General features: G+C 51.8%; 1 protein-coding gene across 3 annotated transcripts in view; it reads right to left on the bottom strand.

Moving 5' to 3' along the window:
- The window catches only part of GGT5 (gamma-glutamyltransferase 5), a 21,124-nt gene extending 3,574 nt beyond the window's left edge, over positions 1–17,550 (bottom strand). Inside the window, exons 1-6 of one of the 3 annotated variants that reach the window (XM_047759860.1) lie at positions 17,054–17,550; positions 3,183–3,313; positions 2,775–2,870; positions 2,037–2,232; positions 900–1,057; positions 307–453 (exon numbers count right to left, since the gene is read on the bottom strand). In XM_047759860.1, coding sequence (XP_047615816.1) covers positions 307–453; positions 900–1,057; positions 2,037–2,232; positions 2,775–2,870; positions 3,183–3,313; positions 17,054–17,226 — 901 coding nt within the window. In that variant the 5' untranslated portion in view covers positions 17,227–17,550. Of the gene's footprint in view, positions 1–306; positions 454–899; positions 1,058–2,036; positions 2,233–2,774; positions 2,871–3,182; positions 3,314–4,236; positions 4,757–17,053 lie in introns of those variants that run through there. The other 2 variants (XM_047759857.1, XM_047759859.1) reach the window with 2 other exon arrangements.

Below are 17,550 nucleotides of genomic sequence, written 5' to 3'. Positions count from 1 at the left end.
ATAGGCTGGGCCCCAGCCCCGGATGCACACACCAGACAGGGACAGGCAGCTCACCACCTGCAGAGCCACCTGCTCCTGGGACGGGGTCACCTGGAGGGGACTCAGTGGGTCCCCTGGTGTGGGCCACACCAGAGGCAGCTCTAGAACACACCATCCTGGCCCGTCCCTTGGCCCCGACTTCAGCGTCTGAGGAGGCGCCTAAGCTGAAGGAAGCAATGTCTGCCCAGAGCCTGGCTGGGTATGGAGTTCAGCTCACGGGAGCCGAGCTGGACTCGTGGCTGGAGGCCTGGGGACTTGGGACCTCACCTTTGAGCACGTTGAGGACGAAGCTGAGAAGCGCGCCCCCTGCAGGCGGCGGCGGTGAGTACAAGGTGTAGTCCCCCAGGGGCATGGCCAGGGCATCCACCACCTCCACCTGGAATGAGGCCAGGTCCTTCCGAGTCAGCTGGCCGCCTAGGGTGAGAAGGAGATGGGGAAACTGAGGCAGAGTGTCATGCATTGACCCCAGGTCACACAGTGGGGCTTCCCTCGTCACCTAGCCTTCTAGAACCAGAAGGTGGGCTGTGGGCAGGGGTGGCACGACCGGAGGATGGGTGGACAGAGGCCAGAGATGGCAGGACTGGGGTGCAGGGAGGCAAGCCAGCCTCTGAAAAGCTGTGAGGGTGGCCAGCTCCAGGCCTGGAACCCACTGAAGCCACCAATAACCCTCTCTCCTGGCCCTGCTCCCTGGGGGCTCTGACCGCAGAGCGTCTGAGGCCAGCCAGCAGTGGGCAGGACTGGGGCATGCCCTTCCCAAGCCCTGGGAGCAGCTGGCCCTACCTTGGAGCCTGGGGATGCCCCACTCTCAGTCCCAGCACACAAACCCTCTTTATGTGGTAGGGGGACCTCAGCACACTGACCTTCCCTGGCGATGTCGTCTAGCAGCAGCTGGCTCAGTCTCCCTGTATACAGGGCCTCTGCGCCTTCCGCGGCCACCGTCTCCAGGGTGGAGGCCAGAGCGGGCCACAGGAGTGGGTCCTGAGGCCTCAGGGGCTCTGTCCCGTTGAAGAAGAGCTGCCTGGGGGGTGGGGGCAGCTTCAGGGTGGGGCTGGCTCCCAGAGGGCTTGGCGCACCTCTGCAGGGACCCCAAGGGAGGTGGTTCTGGGACTGGTCCTGAGGGGCTGGGGTGGACATGGGGGCGGATGCTCTAGGAATGAGTGGGCCAATGCCTCCCATGTCTCATCACCTAGGCCCAGGGAAGCCACACTTCCTGTCAGGCCTGCGTCCACCCAGGGCCTGACCCTCTACGCTCCCAGGGGACCTGGTGGATGGGCTGGCAGGGCAGGTGAGTGGGGCAGAAGCGCTCCTGCAAGCCTAAAGTGAGTGAGAAGGGAGGACCAGAGGGCAGTGGCAGGGCCCAGACCATGCCCTTGGAGCCCCATCCACCTGGGCATAAACTCCCTCTGGCCTGAGCCCATCCAATTAGGGGCTGCCATGGGGAACCCAGAGGGGCATGAACTGAGATGGTGATGTACTGGCTGTCCAAGGCCCATAGCCCCCAGAGGGTCCACCCTTCAGCTTGAAGAGGGACAGAGGAAGAGCTGGGGTGGGGTGTGGGGATCGGGATGAGATGGGGAGTAGGGACGGGGATGGGGGAATCAGGATAAGGGGTGGGGGAGGAGATGAGGTGTGAAGGAAGGGGAGAGGTGGGGGAGGGCTAGGGGAGCAGGAGACGGGGAAAGGAAAGCAGATGTGGGAGGAGGGGAGAGGTAGGGAGGGGATGAGGGATGAGGGGTGGGGAAGGAGGATGAGTGGATAGCGGATGAGGGATGAAGGGCTAGGGGATGAAGGATGAGGGGATGGGGGGATAGGGTATGAGGAGATGAGGTATGAGGGGAGGAAGGAGGTATGAGGGGGTAAGGATGAGGGGATGGGGTGGGGGATGAGGGGAAGGGTAAGTGGGTAGGGGATGAGGGGATGAGGAGAGGGGTGGGGGATGGGCTCGGACCATGTGGCCTGAGCCCAGCAGCTGAGGAGGGCCCACGGGTGGTGCTCACCTCAGGGAGGACGCATACAGGGAAGGCCTCAGGAAGCTGCTCTGCAGGAACTGGCCAAGGATGTGGGGCACACGCAGGTCCCCTTGGAGCAGCTCAATGGTGGGCTGGAACAGCTGCGCCCAGGGCAGGCGGCCGTGGCGGCGGTGGGCCTCGGCGTAGCCACGGAGCTCCCCAGGCACCCCGATCCACTGGGCGCCTGCAGGGCATGGGGTATCACTTCCCATCCTATGCTGCCCCCCTGCCCTTGGCCCTGACCTTGGCTTCCCAGGCCCCAGGGGCTCTTCATCACCTTCACACTTGGCCCCCAAGCCATGGCCGCCAGAGTGAGCTTTCTGGAGCCCACGCAGGGCCGGGTGCCTCGCCACACAAACCCCCGTGGCTCCACTGCCTCCTCTACAAAGGCCATAGGCAGGCCCGTGGGGCTCAGCAAAAACTGACCTTGCAACACCCCCAACCCCATCCCACTAACCCATCTCTGCTGAACCCTCTGGGTCTTTGGCCAAGCTGGGCTCTCTGCTTGGATGCCCCTCCCAGCTCAGAGAGCCCTCCCCTGGGAAAGACCCCTACCCCAGGGGGCCAGGTCCTCCTGGGGACTTCCCAGCCCCAGCTGCTGACCCCTACTTCCCCAGGCCAGGGTGTCTCAACCTGCCCATGAAGTATGCTGCCCCTTCAGGGGGGAGATCTGGTTAGCCCCAGGGGTCTGGGGGCAGTGGGGGGTAGACCCCTCCAGGACCTTACCTGTGCCCAGAGGCTGGGCCTGCTCACACTGGTCCAGCAGACCCGCAACGTGGCTGGCAGGCACTCTCTCCCTGGCGTTGATGACCTCGACCCTCCCTGGAGTTGGGCAGGGGGTGCAGGGGTCAGGGGCAGTCCTGTGTCTGCCAGGCCTCACTGCCTGCCATGGTCCCCTTCAGATGGCCCTGGCCCTGGCCCTGCTCTGGGCCTCGGCTCCTCTCTCTGCACCAACAATTGGCCTCTGTGCTAACACTTGGGATAGCTTTGTGGAGACGGGTTGTCACCAAGAGGACCCAGGAAGGGGCGTTGGTGGACCAGGCAGGGCAGCCGAGCACGTGGGATGCTTGCAGGCACCTCGCTGTTAGCTGTGGACAAGTCCACACTCCCCGTGCAGGTCCCAAGTGCACTCACCTGTGGTCGCGTTGTAGATAGTGAAGATGACTCCTCCACCCAGGCCCATGCTCTGGGGGTTGACAACCCCAGTGCAGACCAGAGCCGCGATGGTGGCATCCACAGGTGAACCGTGCTTCTGGAGGATGGCTCTAGGGGACATAGCACAGAGTAAGCAGCCTGGCTCCCCTGCTCTGGACTCCCCAACCTGGGCTTGCTCTGCTAGCATTCACTGGGGAATGGGGACAGGTGGGTGGCCTGTCTGCTGCCACCAAACCCAGGTGAGTTCGGAGACCACACTGGGCTGCCCCTTCAAGTCCAGCTGCACACAGGTCCACAGCACTTTACAGACTGCAAAGTGCGATGCCATTTGCACTACCCCTGGCCATATAGAGGGTGCTTCTCAGTTTACAAAGTGCTTCTGCTGCCATAATTTCTCAGGCCCTCCCAGCAGGGCTGGCTCATTGACAATAGGCAGAACAAGGCCTGGGCCAACCCCATGATCCCTCCCAGCAGCTCCAGCAGCCCAGCCTGGCTGCCACTCTCTTCACCTCACTGGGGACACACTGGCCCAACCCCTTCAAGGCTGGACTTTCTCTGGTGACCCCAGGATCCTTCCCTGCCGTCAGCGCCTGGGCTGATGGGTCCCTAGCTCTTCCCGGGGCCCCTGGGTGCATGGGACTCCCCTCTGGCTTCAGTTTCACATCTGACTGTGGGCAGCAAGGGGTGAGCCTCGTAGCTCCGAGGTGCTGGTCAGACTGGCCTGAGCCAAGGAAAGGCGCTCCCTGGGGCATAGCCCCACGCAGCTCCCTGGGGCTGCCTCTTCCATCCCAGTCTGGGATCCTCCCCAGCACCTCAAGGTTACATGGGGAAACCAAGACCCAAAGAGCCCTGACCCCAGCATCCTCCCAGCTCAGGCCCGGCAGCCCAACTGCCCCACGCTGGGCAAACACCCTTCCCTGAGCCATATGTCCCTGCTCTGGGCCCATATGAGGGCACACACGGTGCCACATGGACACGTGATCTTGGAAAGAGGGCACAAAGCCATGACAAGAAAGGATGGAGCATTGCTCACCTGAGTTAGTGTAAGCCTCCCATCTGGTCCTTGCATCTGCTCGCTCCCGTGCATTTTAACAAAATAATCTGTTAACATGTAAATCAGACGCCCCAGCAATGAGAAATTAAATAATTCAGACCAGACTTCCTCCAGACAACTAGAAAAGCCAGACAAATAGAAAACATCTGCTCAGAGGCAGGAGAGAAATACAAGCCTTTGAGAGAGAAGAGCCTGACATTTGGATCTCTTTTCTGTAAAGAAGATTGCTGGTCCTGGAAGAGGAGGCTGAGCAGCCAAGCAGGACTTCTGACACCCTTGGGTGCCTGGGGACCAGGCACGGTGCAGAACCACACTTGGAGATGGACCCTCATTCTAAGCAACAGTCAGCTAGAATAGACCAGCTCTTACAAGCACGGTGGTCAGCTTCAAATCATCCCAGCCACTCAAACTGGATGAAGGTGATCCCAGAATGTTAGAATCCTAGGCCTCAAATTATTATGATTTTTTTCTTTTTATGGCCACACCTGTGGCATATGGAAGTTCCCAGGCCAGGGACTGAATCAGAGCTGCAGCTGCAGGCCTACGCCACAGCCAGAGCAACATAGGATCCGATCTGCATCTGTGACCTATGCCGCAGCTCACGGCAATGCCAGATCCTTAACCTGCTGAGCGAGGCCAGGGAACAAATATGTAGCCTCAAGGATAGTAGTTGAGTCCATAACCCACCAAGCCACAATGGGAACTGGTCAAAATTATTTTTAACAACTTTTATACACACCCTCCAGGGCTAAATTAAAAAACACAAGCCAACAAGGAAGTATAAACAAAGCCCAAAAAAAGCATAGACAGTGAAGAAAAGGACTCTCCAGATTATGAAAGTGTCAAACTTCAGAATTGAAATAGCTTTTAAAAACTTTAACTTTTTTTCTTCCTTTTTATGGCCGTACCTGTGGCACATGGATGTTCCCTGGCTAGGGGTTGAATCAGAGCTGCAGCTGCTGGCCTGCACCACAGCTCAAAGACAGATCCTTAGAGTTCCTGTCGTGGCGCAGCAGTAACGAATCTGACTAGGAACCGTGAGGTTGCTGGTTCGATCCCTGGCCTTGCCCAGTGGGTTGGGGATCTGGCATTGCTGTGGCTGTGGCATAGGCCGGCGGATACAGCTCCAATTGGACCCCTAGCCTGGGAACCTCTATGTGCCTCAAGTGCGACCCTGAAAAGACAAAAAAAAAAGACGGATCCTTAACTCACTGAGCAAGACCAAGGATCAAATCCACATCCTCATAGACACTATTTTGGGTTCTTAAATAACTTTAAATAACTATATTCAAGGAAATAAAAAACAAGATTAGAGAACTGGCAACTATAAAATGTGGAATTAGGAGCAATGGTAACAGTAGATCACCAAGTTTAAACACACTTTTTTTTTTTTTTTTTTGGTCTTTTGTCTTTCGTCCTCTTAGAGCTGCACCCATAGCATATGGAGGTTTCCTGGCTAGGGGTCGAATCGGAGCTGCAGCCGCCAGCCTACGCCAGAGCCACAGCAACGTGGGATCCGAGCCGCGTCTGCAACCTACACCACAGCTCACAGCAGTGCCGGATCCTTAAGCCGCTCATCGAACCCACAACCTCATGGTTCCTAGTCAGATTCGTTAACCATTGAGCCACGATGGGAACTCCTCACTGGGAACGATATTTAGTCACTTATGATGGAGCATGACAATGTGAGAAAAAAGAATGTATAAATGTAAATGTGAGTGGGTCGCCTTGCTGTACAGTAGGAAATTGACAGAACACTGTAAACCAGCTATAAGAGAAAAAAATAAAAATCATTAAAAGAAAAAATTATTACAAATAATGAGGGACACATTATTATTATAAAAACCTCAATTCAACAGGAAGACACAAAAATCTCAATGTGCGCTTAACCGTGTTATTTATTTATTTTAGCTGTATCCTAAGCATGTAGAAGTTCCTGGGCCAGGGATCAAACCACGTCATAGCAGTAACCTGAACCACTGCAGTAAGAATGCTGCATCCTTAACCCACTGTGCTACCAAGGAACTCCAATAGCTTTTTTTTTCTTTTTCTTTTTTGGTTGCCCCTGCAGCACATGTCAGTTCCCAGGCCAGGGATTGAATCCGAGTGGTTCACTGCAACCTATGCCACGGCTGCAGCAACGCTGGATCCTTATCCCACTGCACCACAGCGGGAATTCCTCCAACAGTTTTAAAATATATAAAGCAGGAGTTCCCTGTGGTGCAGTGGGTTGAGGATCCGGCTTGGGTCACTGCTGTGGTGCCTGGGAATTTCTGCATGCCATGTGAGTGGCCAAAAAAGAAAATAATAAAGCAAAAATCAGCCAAAAAGAAGAAGTAGACAAATATTCATAGTGGGCGATGGACATACTTCTATCAGTTACTGATAGACTACGAAAAAAAGAAGTGAGGCTCTAGAAGATTTGAAAGACACCATGACAATAAGTAGACTGAACTGACACACCTAGAACGCTGTACTCAACTACCGTCTTGAGTACACAGTCTTTCCTGGAACCCACAGAATATTGATTAAAAACTGATCACCTGCTGGACCTTAAACCATGTCTCAACAAGTTTCAAAGAACTGAAATCACAGAGATTAATTAGAAAATCCCCATATATTTGGAAATCAAGAAAAACACTACTAAATAACTTGTGAAACAAAGATGACATTACAACAGAAGTTAGAAAGAGAATTTTTTTTCCATTTTTGGCCGCACCCATGGCATATGGAAGTTCCTGGGCCAGGGACTCCCAGGAGCCCCTCCAAGCTGCATCTGGAGCAACACCAGATGCTTATCCCACTGCACTGGGCCAGAGATCGAACTGAATGGCAATACCCACAGGCAAGTGGATCATTATCAACCCACTGCACCACAGAGAGAACTCCAATGTTTTGAACCAAGTGCAATGAAAATATCATACATCAAAAGCAGTGGGGTTGGAGTTCTCTGGTTCTCTGGGTTGAGAACTTGGCATTGTCACTGCAGTGGCTTGGGTCACTTCTGTGGCTTGGGTTTGATACCCGGCCCAGGAACTTCTGCGTGCCATGGGAGTGGCCAAAAGAAAAATCAATGGGATTATCAGCAATGGTGGGAGGAAGGTGGGGTAGACAGTGGGTCTGGGGAACTCCCAGGAGCCCCTCCAATTCTCAGGGGGCCTGGAGGACCAATCAAACCGAGAACATTTGCTCAGATGAGTTTTCCAGGCTGAGCTTGGCAGCCTCCAACTTACATGTGAGTGAAAGGGAAGTTTGGAGGGTTCTGATCTGGGTCCTGAGAGCAGGTGAACCAGTTCCTTCTCCAGGGCGGATCCCTGCATGGAGGGAGGCCACTGGGACAGGAAGTCAGACAAAGCAGGACAGAACACCAGGGGTAAAGGAAAGAGAAGACGTAGAGCTTTGCAAAAAGCCATGGAGGTGATCAGAGAAAGCAAATACGGGAAAGTGAAAGGCCATCTACATTTTAAAAATTATTTTGTGGAGTTCCCCTCATGGCTCAGCGAAAACAAATCTAACTAGTATCCATGAGGACGCAGGTTCCATCCCTGGTCTTACTCAGTGGGTTAAGGATCCAGCGTTGCTGTGAGCTGTGGTGCCGGTTGCAGACGCGGCTCGGATCCCACGTTGCTGTGGCTGTGGCATAGGCCGGCGGCTACAGCTCTGACTGGAACCTCCATATGGCGCAGGTGTGGGCCTAAAAATACAAAAACAAACAAACCAAGAAAATCACTTTGTGAAAACAACAGAAGGAACTCAAGAGCCATGGTGCTATAAAAGTTATTTTGATCCACCTTGTACCTTCAAATTACGGGAAAATTCATCTTGCTTCAACGTGAACAATAAAAAGTAATGGAGTTCCCGTCGTGGCGCAGTGGTTAACGAATCTGACTAGGAACCATGAGGTTGCGGGTTCGGTCCCTGCCCTTGCTCAGTGGGTTAACGATCCGGTGTTGCCGTGAGCTGTGGTGTAGGTTGCAGATGCGACTCGGATCCAGCGTTGCTGTGGCTCTGGCGTAGGCTGGTGGCTACAGCTCCGATTGGACCCCTAGCCTGGGAACCTCCATATGCCGCGGGAGCGGCCCAAGAAATAGCAACAACAACAACAACTAAATAATAAAAAAAAAAAAAAGAAAAAAGAAAAAAAACCAATAAATAGTATTGAAGTCACACCCCATACAGAGTTGACATAAGAAAAAAGATAATAGAGTTCAGAATAATGTCCCGTGGAGGCATGCCAGAAAGACAAGCCCAGAGCACATGTAAACTGTAACTTAATATTTCAAGTTGTGCTAAAATAAATTGAAAGAATTGTAGAAGCAATTAAAGAATAGCATGTATTAGGATTAGAAAATCCTAAAGTGAAATGACTAGAGAAAATGAGGACTTAAAAAACAAAATCACAGGAATCCCCTGGCGGCCCAGTGGGTTAAGGATCCAGCACAGTCACGACTGGCGTGTGTTCCATCCCTGGCCCTGGAACTTTCGCATACCTCGGGCATGGACAAAAAAAAATAAAACTGCAAATTAAAATTTTACTTTTTTTTTTTTTTGGTCTTTTTGCACTTTCTCGGGCTGCTCCCACAGCATATGGAGATTCCCAGGCTAGGGGTCCAATCGGAGCTGTAGTCACCAGCCTACACCACAGCCACAGCAACGTGGGATCCCAGCCATGTCTGCAACCTACACCACAGCTCACAGCAATGCTGCATCCTTAACCCACTGAGCAAGGCCAGGGATCGAACCTGCATCCTCATGGTTCCTAGTCGGATTCGTTAACCACTGATCCACGACGGGAACTCCAAAAATTTACTTTTTTTTGTGTGTGTGTGTGTCTTTTTAGGGCCATACCCATGGCATATGGAAGTTCCCAGGCTAGGAGTCAAATCAGAGCCACAGCTGCCAGCTTACACCACAGCCACACGGGATCCAAGCCATATCTGCGACCTACACCACAGCTCATGGCAATGCTGGATCCTCAACCCACTGAGTGAGGCAAGGGATCAAACCTGAGTTCTCATGGACACCAGTCAGGTTCATTAACTGCTGAGCTACAACAGGAACTCCCCAAAGACATTTTGAATTTTTCCCAGAAGATTTATCATTCACAGTGTTTTTTTCTTTTCTTTTCTTTTCTTTTCACAGCCACACCTGTGGCACATGTTAGTTCCCAGGCTAAGGGTCAAATCAGAGCTGCAGTTGAGGCCTACACCACAGCCACAGCAACACCAGATCCGAGCTGCATCTATGACCTATACTGCGGCTTACAGCAGTGCCAGATCCTTAACCCTCTGAGCAAGGCTGGGAATAGAACCTACATCATCACAGAGACAACGGCGGGTTCTCAACTCACTGAACCACAATAGAACTACCATAATGTACTGTTGAAGTAATTCTGAAACTATTTTGTGAGTATCTGGGATAGAGCAAGTAAGTAAATATATTGCCATCATTGGGAACTTCTCTCAAAGATGCAGAAACAGGTATGGAATAGAGAAAGATGCAGAAGACCCTGCCATGGTGGATATGAACTAGAGGTATCAGAAATTTTGCATTTCTTCTGGCTCTATGCACTGACACAATTTATAAGCAATGGCACCCCAGCAGCTGGGAGCCCTCATAGCATCCAGATTTTGCTTTCTAAAATACCATTCTCAGAGTTCCCGTCATGGCACAGCAGAAACGTATCCGACTAGGAACCATGACGTTGCAGGTTCGATCCCTGGCCTTGCTCAGTGGATTGAGGATCCAGCATTGCCATGAGCTGTGGTGTAGGTCGCAGATGCAGCTCGGATATGGCGTTGCTGTGGCTCTGACGTAGGTCAGTGGCTACAGCTCTGATTAGACCCCTAGCCTGAGAACTTCCATATGCCATGGGAGCGGCCTTAGAAAAGGCAAAAAGACAAAAAATAAAATAAAATAAAATACCACTCTCCACCAATTCCTGATTTCAGATCTGAGGAGATATACAAGTAGATCCTGCATGTCAGGAATTCTTGAAGACAAATGGATTCCTGTAGAAGAGCATAGATGCTGGCTTAAAGGGTCTCTCACTGGTCAAATTTGTGACAATTTGAGCATCAGAAAGAGTAAAGTGATAGATTACAACCTAGTGAATTAAAATAACCCATGAGTCAATAGTGATACTCAAGGGAGTTCCCATTGCGGCTCAGCAGAAACAAATCAACTAGTACCCATGAGGATTCAGGTTCAATTCCTGGCCTCACTCAGTGGGTGGGCAAACCATCTGTGGTGTAGGTCATAGATGCGGCTTTGATCCCACGTTGCTGTGGCTATGGTGTAGGCCGGCAGCTGCAGCTCTGATTCGACCCCTAGCCTGGGAACTTTCATTCACTCCTAAAAAGAAAAATAAAAAAGTGATACTCACGAGTATTTGGCTTGGGAGGAGAGATCTTCTTTACAGAAGAATGCCAGCCAATGAATGTTGAAGACATGACAAGTTTAGAAATCACCTTTTTGCAAAAACAAATGTATTTGTTCAGATGAGGATCAAAACAGATGCTAAAACAGGGGGTCCATGTTGTTTAAGAAAAGGATAGTCACCTGGTCTCAAAATATCCAACCATATGTTTCCTGATTTAATAGGGAAAAGGGAGAGATCTGGAAGATACCCCCTTTTGAAGCAGCCAGCTTAGTATCCCCAGTGATGTTCTGACACTGTTCCTTCCTATGTGAAAATTATCAAACAAACCAAGACTGTGGAGAAAGACTATGATATAGCTGAACTGATTTCTTCAAAAATGTTAGTGTCATAGAATATCAACTTTTTTTTAAAGCAAGGGATCGTTCTAAATTAAAGAAGACTAGAGAAACATGACAATTACAGATTGGATACTGGATCTAAAGGGATGGATGGATGGATAGATAGATGATAGATAATAGAAAGAAAGAAAGGAAGGAAGAAGGATTGGGTCAATTGGGAAAACTTTGAATTGGACTAGATATTAGACACTATGATTGTATCAAGATTAAATTTATTGTGTGATTAACAGTATTAAGGCTATATAGGAGCATAATCTTGTTCTTAGTAAATACAGTCTTTAAGTATTTAGGGGATAAAGTGTCATGTTAAATATAATTTATTTTCCAAAAATGTGGAAAGATAAATATATGGGGAGGGGATGTGACATAATAAGAACAATTGGTAGATCTAAGTGAAGAGTACATAGGTATATTTTCATTTTTCTGTAGGTGTAAAACTTTGGAAATAAAAATACAAACTTTGGAGGGAAAACAACAAGAAACTTGTAGAATGCAGCTAAGCCAAACTTTGAGGGAAAATGATAGCTTTCAGGGCATATATTAGAAGAGAGTTTAAAGATCAATAATCTATGCATTCAACTAATAATTTGTATTTCCCAAGATGTATCTCAAAGATGAATTTTTCTTTCTTTGTACAGCTGTACCTGCAGCATATGGAAGTTCCCCAGCTAGGGGTCAAACCCGAGCTGCAGCTACAGGCCTATGCCACAGCCATAGCAGCACCAGATCCAAGCTGCATCTGTGACCTAGGCCACAGTGTGTGGCAATGCCAGTGCAAGGCCAAGAATTGAACCCCCATCCTCACAGACACTATGTCGGGTTCTTAACCCACTGAGCCATAACAGGAAATCCAGAGATGAGCATTTTTTTAAAAAGCTACTTATACTTGGAGTTCTCTTGTGGCACAGCGAGTTAAAGATCTGGCATTGTCACTGCAGCAGCTTGGGCTGCTGCTGTGGTTTGGGTTCAGTCCCTGGCCTGGGAATTTCCACATGTCACAGGTAAGGCAAAAAAAAAAAAAAAAAAAGCAACCTTGGGAGTTCCCATACTGGCTCAGTAGTTAACAAATCTGACTAGCATCCATGAGGGCAAGGTTCGATCCCTGGCCTCGCTCAGTAGATTAAGAATTCAGCGTTGCCATGAGCTGCGGTGTAGGTCACAGATGCAGCTTGGATCCCAAATTGCTGTGGTTGTGGCTGTGGCGGGCGGCTACAGTTCCAATTTGACCCCTAGCCTCCTGGGAACCTCCATATGCTGTGAGTGCAGCCCTAAAAAGCAAAAAAAAAAAAAAAAAAAAAAAAAAAGCAACTTAAACTCAATGGAAATTGAAGAAAATAATCAACATAAAAGTAGACACTAATGAAAGAGGAAATAAACGCATTATAAAGAAAACCAACAATGCCAAAAAGTTGATTCTTCAAGGGGACAATAAAATTGATTTTAAAAAAACCCTGGAGTTCCCATCGTGGCGCAGTGGTTAACGAATCCGACTAGGAACCATGAGGTTGCGGGTTCGGTCCCTGCCCTTGCTCAGTGGGTTAACGATCCGGTGTTGCCTTGAGCTGTGGTGTAGGTTGCAGACGCGGCTCGGATCCAGCGTTGCTGTGGCTCTGGCGTAGGCCGGTGGCTACAGCTCCGATTGGACCCCCAGCCTGGGAACCTCCATATGCCGCGGGAGCGGCCCAAGAAATAGCAACAACAACAACAACTAAAAAAAAAAAAAACCCTTATCAAGATTGATCAAGCACTGGAGTTCCCATCATGGCTCAGTGGTTAACGAATCTGACTAGGAACCATGAGGTTGTGGGTTCAATCCCTGGCCTTGCTCAGTGGGTTAAGGATCTGGCGTTACCATGAGCTGTGGTGCAGGTTGCAGACACGGCTTGAATCCCATGTTGCTGTGGCTGTGGTGTAGGCCAGGAGCTACAGCTCCAATTAGACCCCTAGTCTGGGAATCTCCACATGCCGCGGGAGCAGCCCTAGAAATGGCAAAAAAAAAAAAAAAAAAAAAAAAAAAGATTGATCAAGCATAATAAGAGAAAACATTTTTGCCAATATCAAGAATGAAAAAGAAGACTCAGAGTTCCAACTGTGGCTCAGCAGTAACGAATCTAAGACTCATGAGGACACGGGTTTGATCCCTGGCCTTGCTCAGTGGGACCCAGCATTACTGTGAGCTGTGGTGTAGGTCACAGACGCAGCTCAGATCCCGAGTTGCTGTGGCTGAGGCATAGACTGGGAGCTGTAGCTCCAATTTGGCCCTTAGCCTGGGAACCTCCGTGTGCTGCAGGTTTGGCGCTAAGAAGACGAAAAAAAAAAAACCAAAAACAGAATCCAACTACAGTGCTCAGATTGTTGTGGAGGTGCAGATCTGATCCCTAGACTGGCAAAGTAGGTTAAAGATCTGGTGTTGCTGTAGCTGTGGTGTAGGTTACAGCTGTAGCTCAGATTCAGTCCAAGGCTTGGGAACTTCCATATACCGTGGGTGCAGCCCAAATAAGTAAATAAGTACATTTTAGAAAATAAAAATAAAATAAACCCATCACATACACACAAAGAACTCAGGCTCTGAAAATTAACCAATAAATTCTTTCAACTCTTTTTTTTTTTCTTTTCAGGGCCGCACCTGCAGCATATGGAGGTTCCCAGGTTAGAGATCCAATCAGAGCTGTAGCCACTGGCCTACACCACAGCCACAGCAATGAGGGATCCAAGGTGCGAAGCAACCTATACTACAGCTCTCGGCAACACCAGATCCTTAACCCACTGATTAAGGCCAGGGATCAAACCTGCATCCTCACGGATCCTAGTTGGGCTCGTTAGCTGCTGAGCCACAAAGGAACTCCTCTTTCAACTCTTTAAGGAGGAAATAACACAAATCTTAAGAACAAGAATCAACAATGAAACCAAACCTACTCTTGCAGACCATAGAAAAGGAGGGGACATTTCCCAGCTTTTTTCTTTTTCTTTTTTTTTTTTTTTGAGGCCAGTAAAACCTTGATACCAACACCTGACAAGGTCATGATAAGAAAGGCAAATGACAGACCAGTACCTCTCATGAAGACAAAAATCCCAAACAAAATATTAGCAAGTCAAACCCAGGGATAAATAAAAACGTTAGATCGTGAACAAGCTGGGCTTGTTCCAGGAAGGCAAGGGCAGGTTAATGGGCATTACATTTTTTAAAAAGAAGAGAATGATTGTTTGATTGTCTTGATAATGTAGAAAATGCATCTGATGCACAACCTGATGCAAAGATGGGCAAAAGATTTTAACAGAAAGTTAACAAAGGAGGACATCCAGAATGACCAATGATCACCTCCAGCTCATCAGCATTAGGTGTGGGCATTGTCTGTCTCCCCCCCAGGCCAACCCCAGCAAGCTGCTATGACCATCACTGCTGTCACCTCTACACTAGGACACACACGCTCACACAAGTGTGTGCACGTGCCCAGGTACACAGGCTGTTTCTTCCCAAGCCCCAGAGGGGAGGAAATGCAGTAATTTCCTAGTGAGCTGGCCAGGAGTCTGGAGAGCCATAGGGTTGGGAGGGAGGAAAGGGTGGGGCTACACCCTAATTCCCAGTGCGCCTTCCCCACAGCAGGTCCCTGATGAGATGCCCACCACGTCCAGGCTCAGCCACGGCAACCTTCAGTGGTCCAAGTGGCTGACACCTAGGGACACCTCCATCCTCATCACCTGCACATGTCTGAATCCCATTTCACAGGTAGGGAAACTGAGGCTTGCTGGAGGCAGCAACTTGTCCAGAGTCCCTGTTCTCTTCTGCACCGATAGTGTGACTCACAGACCATGGATGGTCTGGAAGAGCTGACAAGACGCAATCCTTGGGGCCACCCCACCCCACCCTATAACCCAGTGCCAGCCAAGGTCCAGGGCACCCTACAGGATGAGATGTCTGCACCCCCCCCCCACCCCCTGACCTCCTCTATAACTACTCATGTGGCCAGTTACACTCTGGCCTTTACGATCTGAGCCCAGAGGCTGGGCAGGCACGGGGGTTCTGGGCAGAGAGTGGGGACCCTGGGAAGACCCCAGGGACAGCAGGAAATGACAGTCCCAGCTGGGCCCGCTCACACTGGGACACCAGATGGGCCCAGTTTCCTTGTGCATCAAGTGGAACCATGAATCCTCCCCCGAGGACCCTGTGCAGCATTTCCAAGTGGTCACAGCAGAGAGACTCACAAATCCTAAAAGCCACCACTAACCCTGAAGGTCATGCAGCCTCCCTAGAAGACAAGCACTCCTTCAGAGCCACCGAACACCCAGTTTACGCACAAATCTAACACGCTGGGCCATCACGGTCACCATGCTTCCACTGTATGTCCACTAGGCATGGTGGTGTGTCCTCACTCACATAAGCCTCAGAAGCTCCCCAGGGGCTCTGGTTGCCGAAAGCTCAGCCCCACTGAGGAGGGAGGAAGTGGAGCAGACTACAAGCAGACAGGGGGCCCCATCCGACCCCACAGCAGGGTGGCCAGGGGGCCCCCAGCCCAGCCAGGGTCATGTGACTCCCTGCTGCATAGCAGCTGGGGCCAGCTCCAGGCTCCCTCCCACTCCTGGCTTCTTCAAACAACAGGAAGTGGAGTGCACTCTTTGACAAGGATGCAGAACACTGAGGGAGAAACCACATCCACTCTCCTCAGCCACAGGGGCTGCCGAGCAGAGACCCCAACCCAGGGGTCCCCCCCACATACAGCCAGGCACGTCACAGAGACCAACAAAGACTGGGGGAGACACAGTGGGCCCCCCAGATGCGTGGCAGCAGCCCCTACCCTGGAGGCTGCATCTCCATCAGTGCTCTCTGGGGCTGAAGCCCGGACTTGTTTGCATCTTTGCAAATATGGGTTCAGGGGAGCATGGCGCCTCTGCATGGGGTGAGGGGCAGGGGTGCTCAATCCCCTCCTGGCCCCAGGGATTCCCCTGGGGAGACCAAATAGCCTGCCTCAACTTGTCCCTGTCATCCTACAGGGTGCCCTAAGAAGAAGGGTCAGAGAACTCTGAGAAGCGCCCTAAGAAAAGACCAGGAGGGGGCAGGGTGGGGACAGACAGACAGAAGGATGGCAGTTGAAGGGAGGAAGGAATGAATGAAACAGGGAGGAAGCATGGAGGAGGGGTAATGCCGGGATGAAGCGGGCACAGACGCCGTCTGCTCTGCGGTGCCTTGGGCAAGACATGGCCACATTCTCCCTGGCTACAGGACAGTCCCCTTTGGTTCACAAAGCACGTCTGTCATGTCAGATATTCCGGGAAGCAGCCCCAGCCGGCAGGGAGGGGTGACAGCCCAGGCTCCCACAGACCCGGAGCTGGCAGGGGCCAGGAGGGGCGTCCTGCCACATCCCGCCCCAGTGGACAGAGCAAGCCTCCCGAGGGCTGGGTTTCCTGGAAGAGGATTGGGAAACACCAGCTGGAGCCCCTCTCCATGACCTACCTCGCCCCCAGGTGGGGGGGGACAAACATCAGTTACCACCCTGGCTGGGCTCCAGGCTCTGTCATGCAGAGAACAGGTATGGGGGACACGGTGCCCTCAGGGGTGGCTTCCCAGGGCAGCACTAAGGGCACCTTGGCAGGCCAGCACTCACATGGGAAACCCTCACCCATGCCCCTGGGAGAAGACCCAGCCTTGGAAAACTGTCCTGGCCCCTCTGAAGGTGCTGGGACGGGTCGTTGGGATCAGTCTGGGCCAGACCAGTGACAAAGCAGCAGTGCCCTCTCTGGGCCTCCTAAGCCCTGGAGCTCGGACTAGACGCACACGCCACCTCTGCTCTCCCCACACGGTCCCTACCCTCAAAACCCCCTCTGCCCCAGGTGCACGCCTGCGACCTGGTCTGTGCAAGGGCTCAGGGGCTGCTTTCTTGCTGAAGCCCAAACCCACGCAGCCCCCACATGCCAGCCTGCACACCACATGTGCCTTCTCCACACACTCAGCACCGGTCACTAAGTCTCCGGGAGGGGCCGGCACCAAGGGCCACCCATCTCCCACCCACCTCTTACTCACCGTCCAATGTCCGAGCAGATCTTGGAGTCTGCAGCAACCGCAGCGTGGGCAAAGGCCTTGGGGCCACAGCGGATGCGTTGCCGAGACAAGACCACGGCAGGCACAATGATGGCCAGCACCATCCCCAGCCCAAGCAGGGCCATGCTGACCGTGGTCCCACGGCCCTTGGCCATGTCTCCTGTGGCCCGGCGGGGAGAGGAGAGGCAGGGACACACAGGCCAGTGGACAGAGAGATGCACAGAGGCGGGTGGATGAAGGGGCAAGAAGATGAGCAGATAGACTCACAGATGATTGGACAAATGGACAAATAGACGGGGGCCACAGACAAACAGACAGATGGACTGACAGAGGTTTCCCGACAAACAGCAGGCAACCAGGCAGCCAGGTAGGTGTGCAGACGGATGGCTGGCGGCAGGGCCACTGCCCTCCTCAAGCGCCCACTGCAGAGCTGGCCGCATGCCTGGACTTCCAGTTTTCAGCCCCTGTTCTTGGCTCTG

Source organism: Phacochoerus africanus, chromosome 15 (genome assembly GCF_016906955.1).
Source record: "Phacochoerus africanus isolate WHEZ1 chromosome 15, ROS_Pafr_v1, whole genome shotgun sequence".
NCBI lineage: Eukaryota > Metazoa > Chordata > Mammalia > Artiodactyla > Suidae > Phacochoerus > Phacochoerus africanus.
This window is presented reverse-complemented; position numbering and strand designations above follow the sequence as displayed.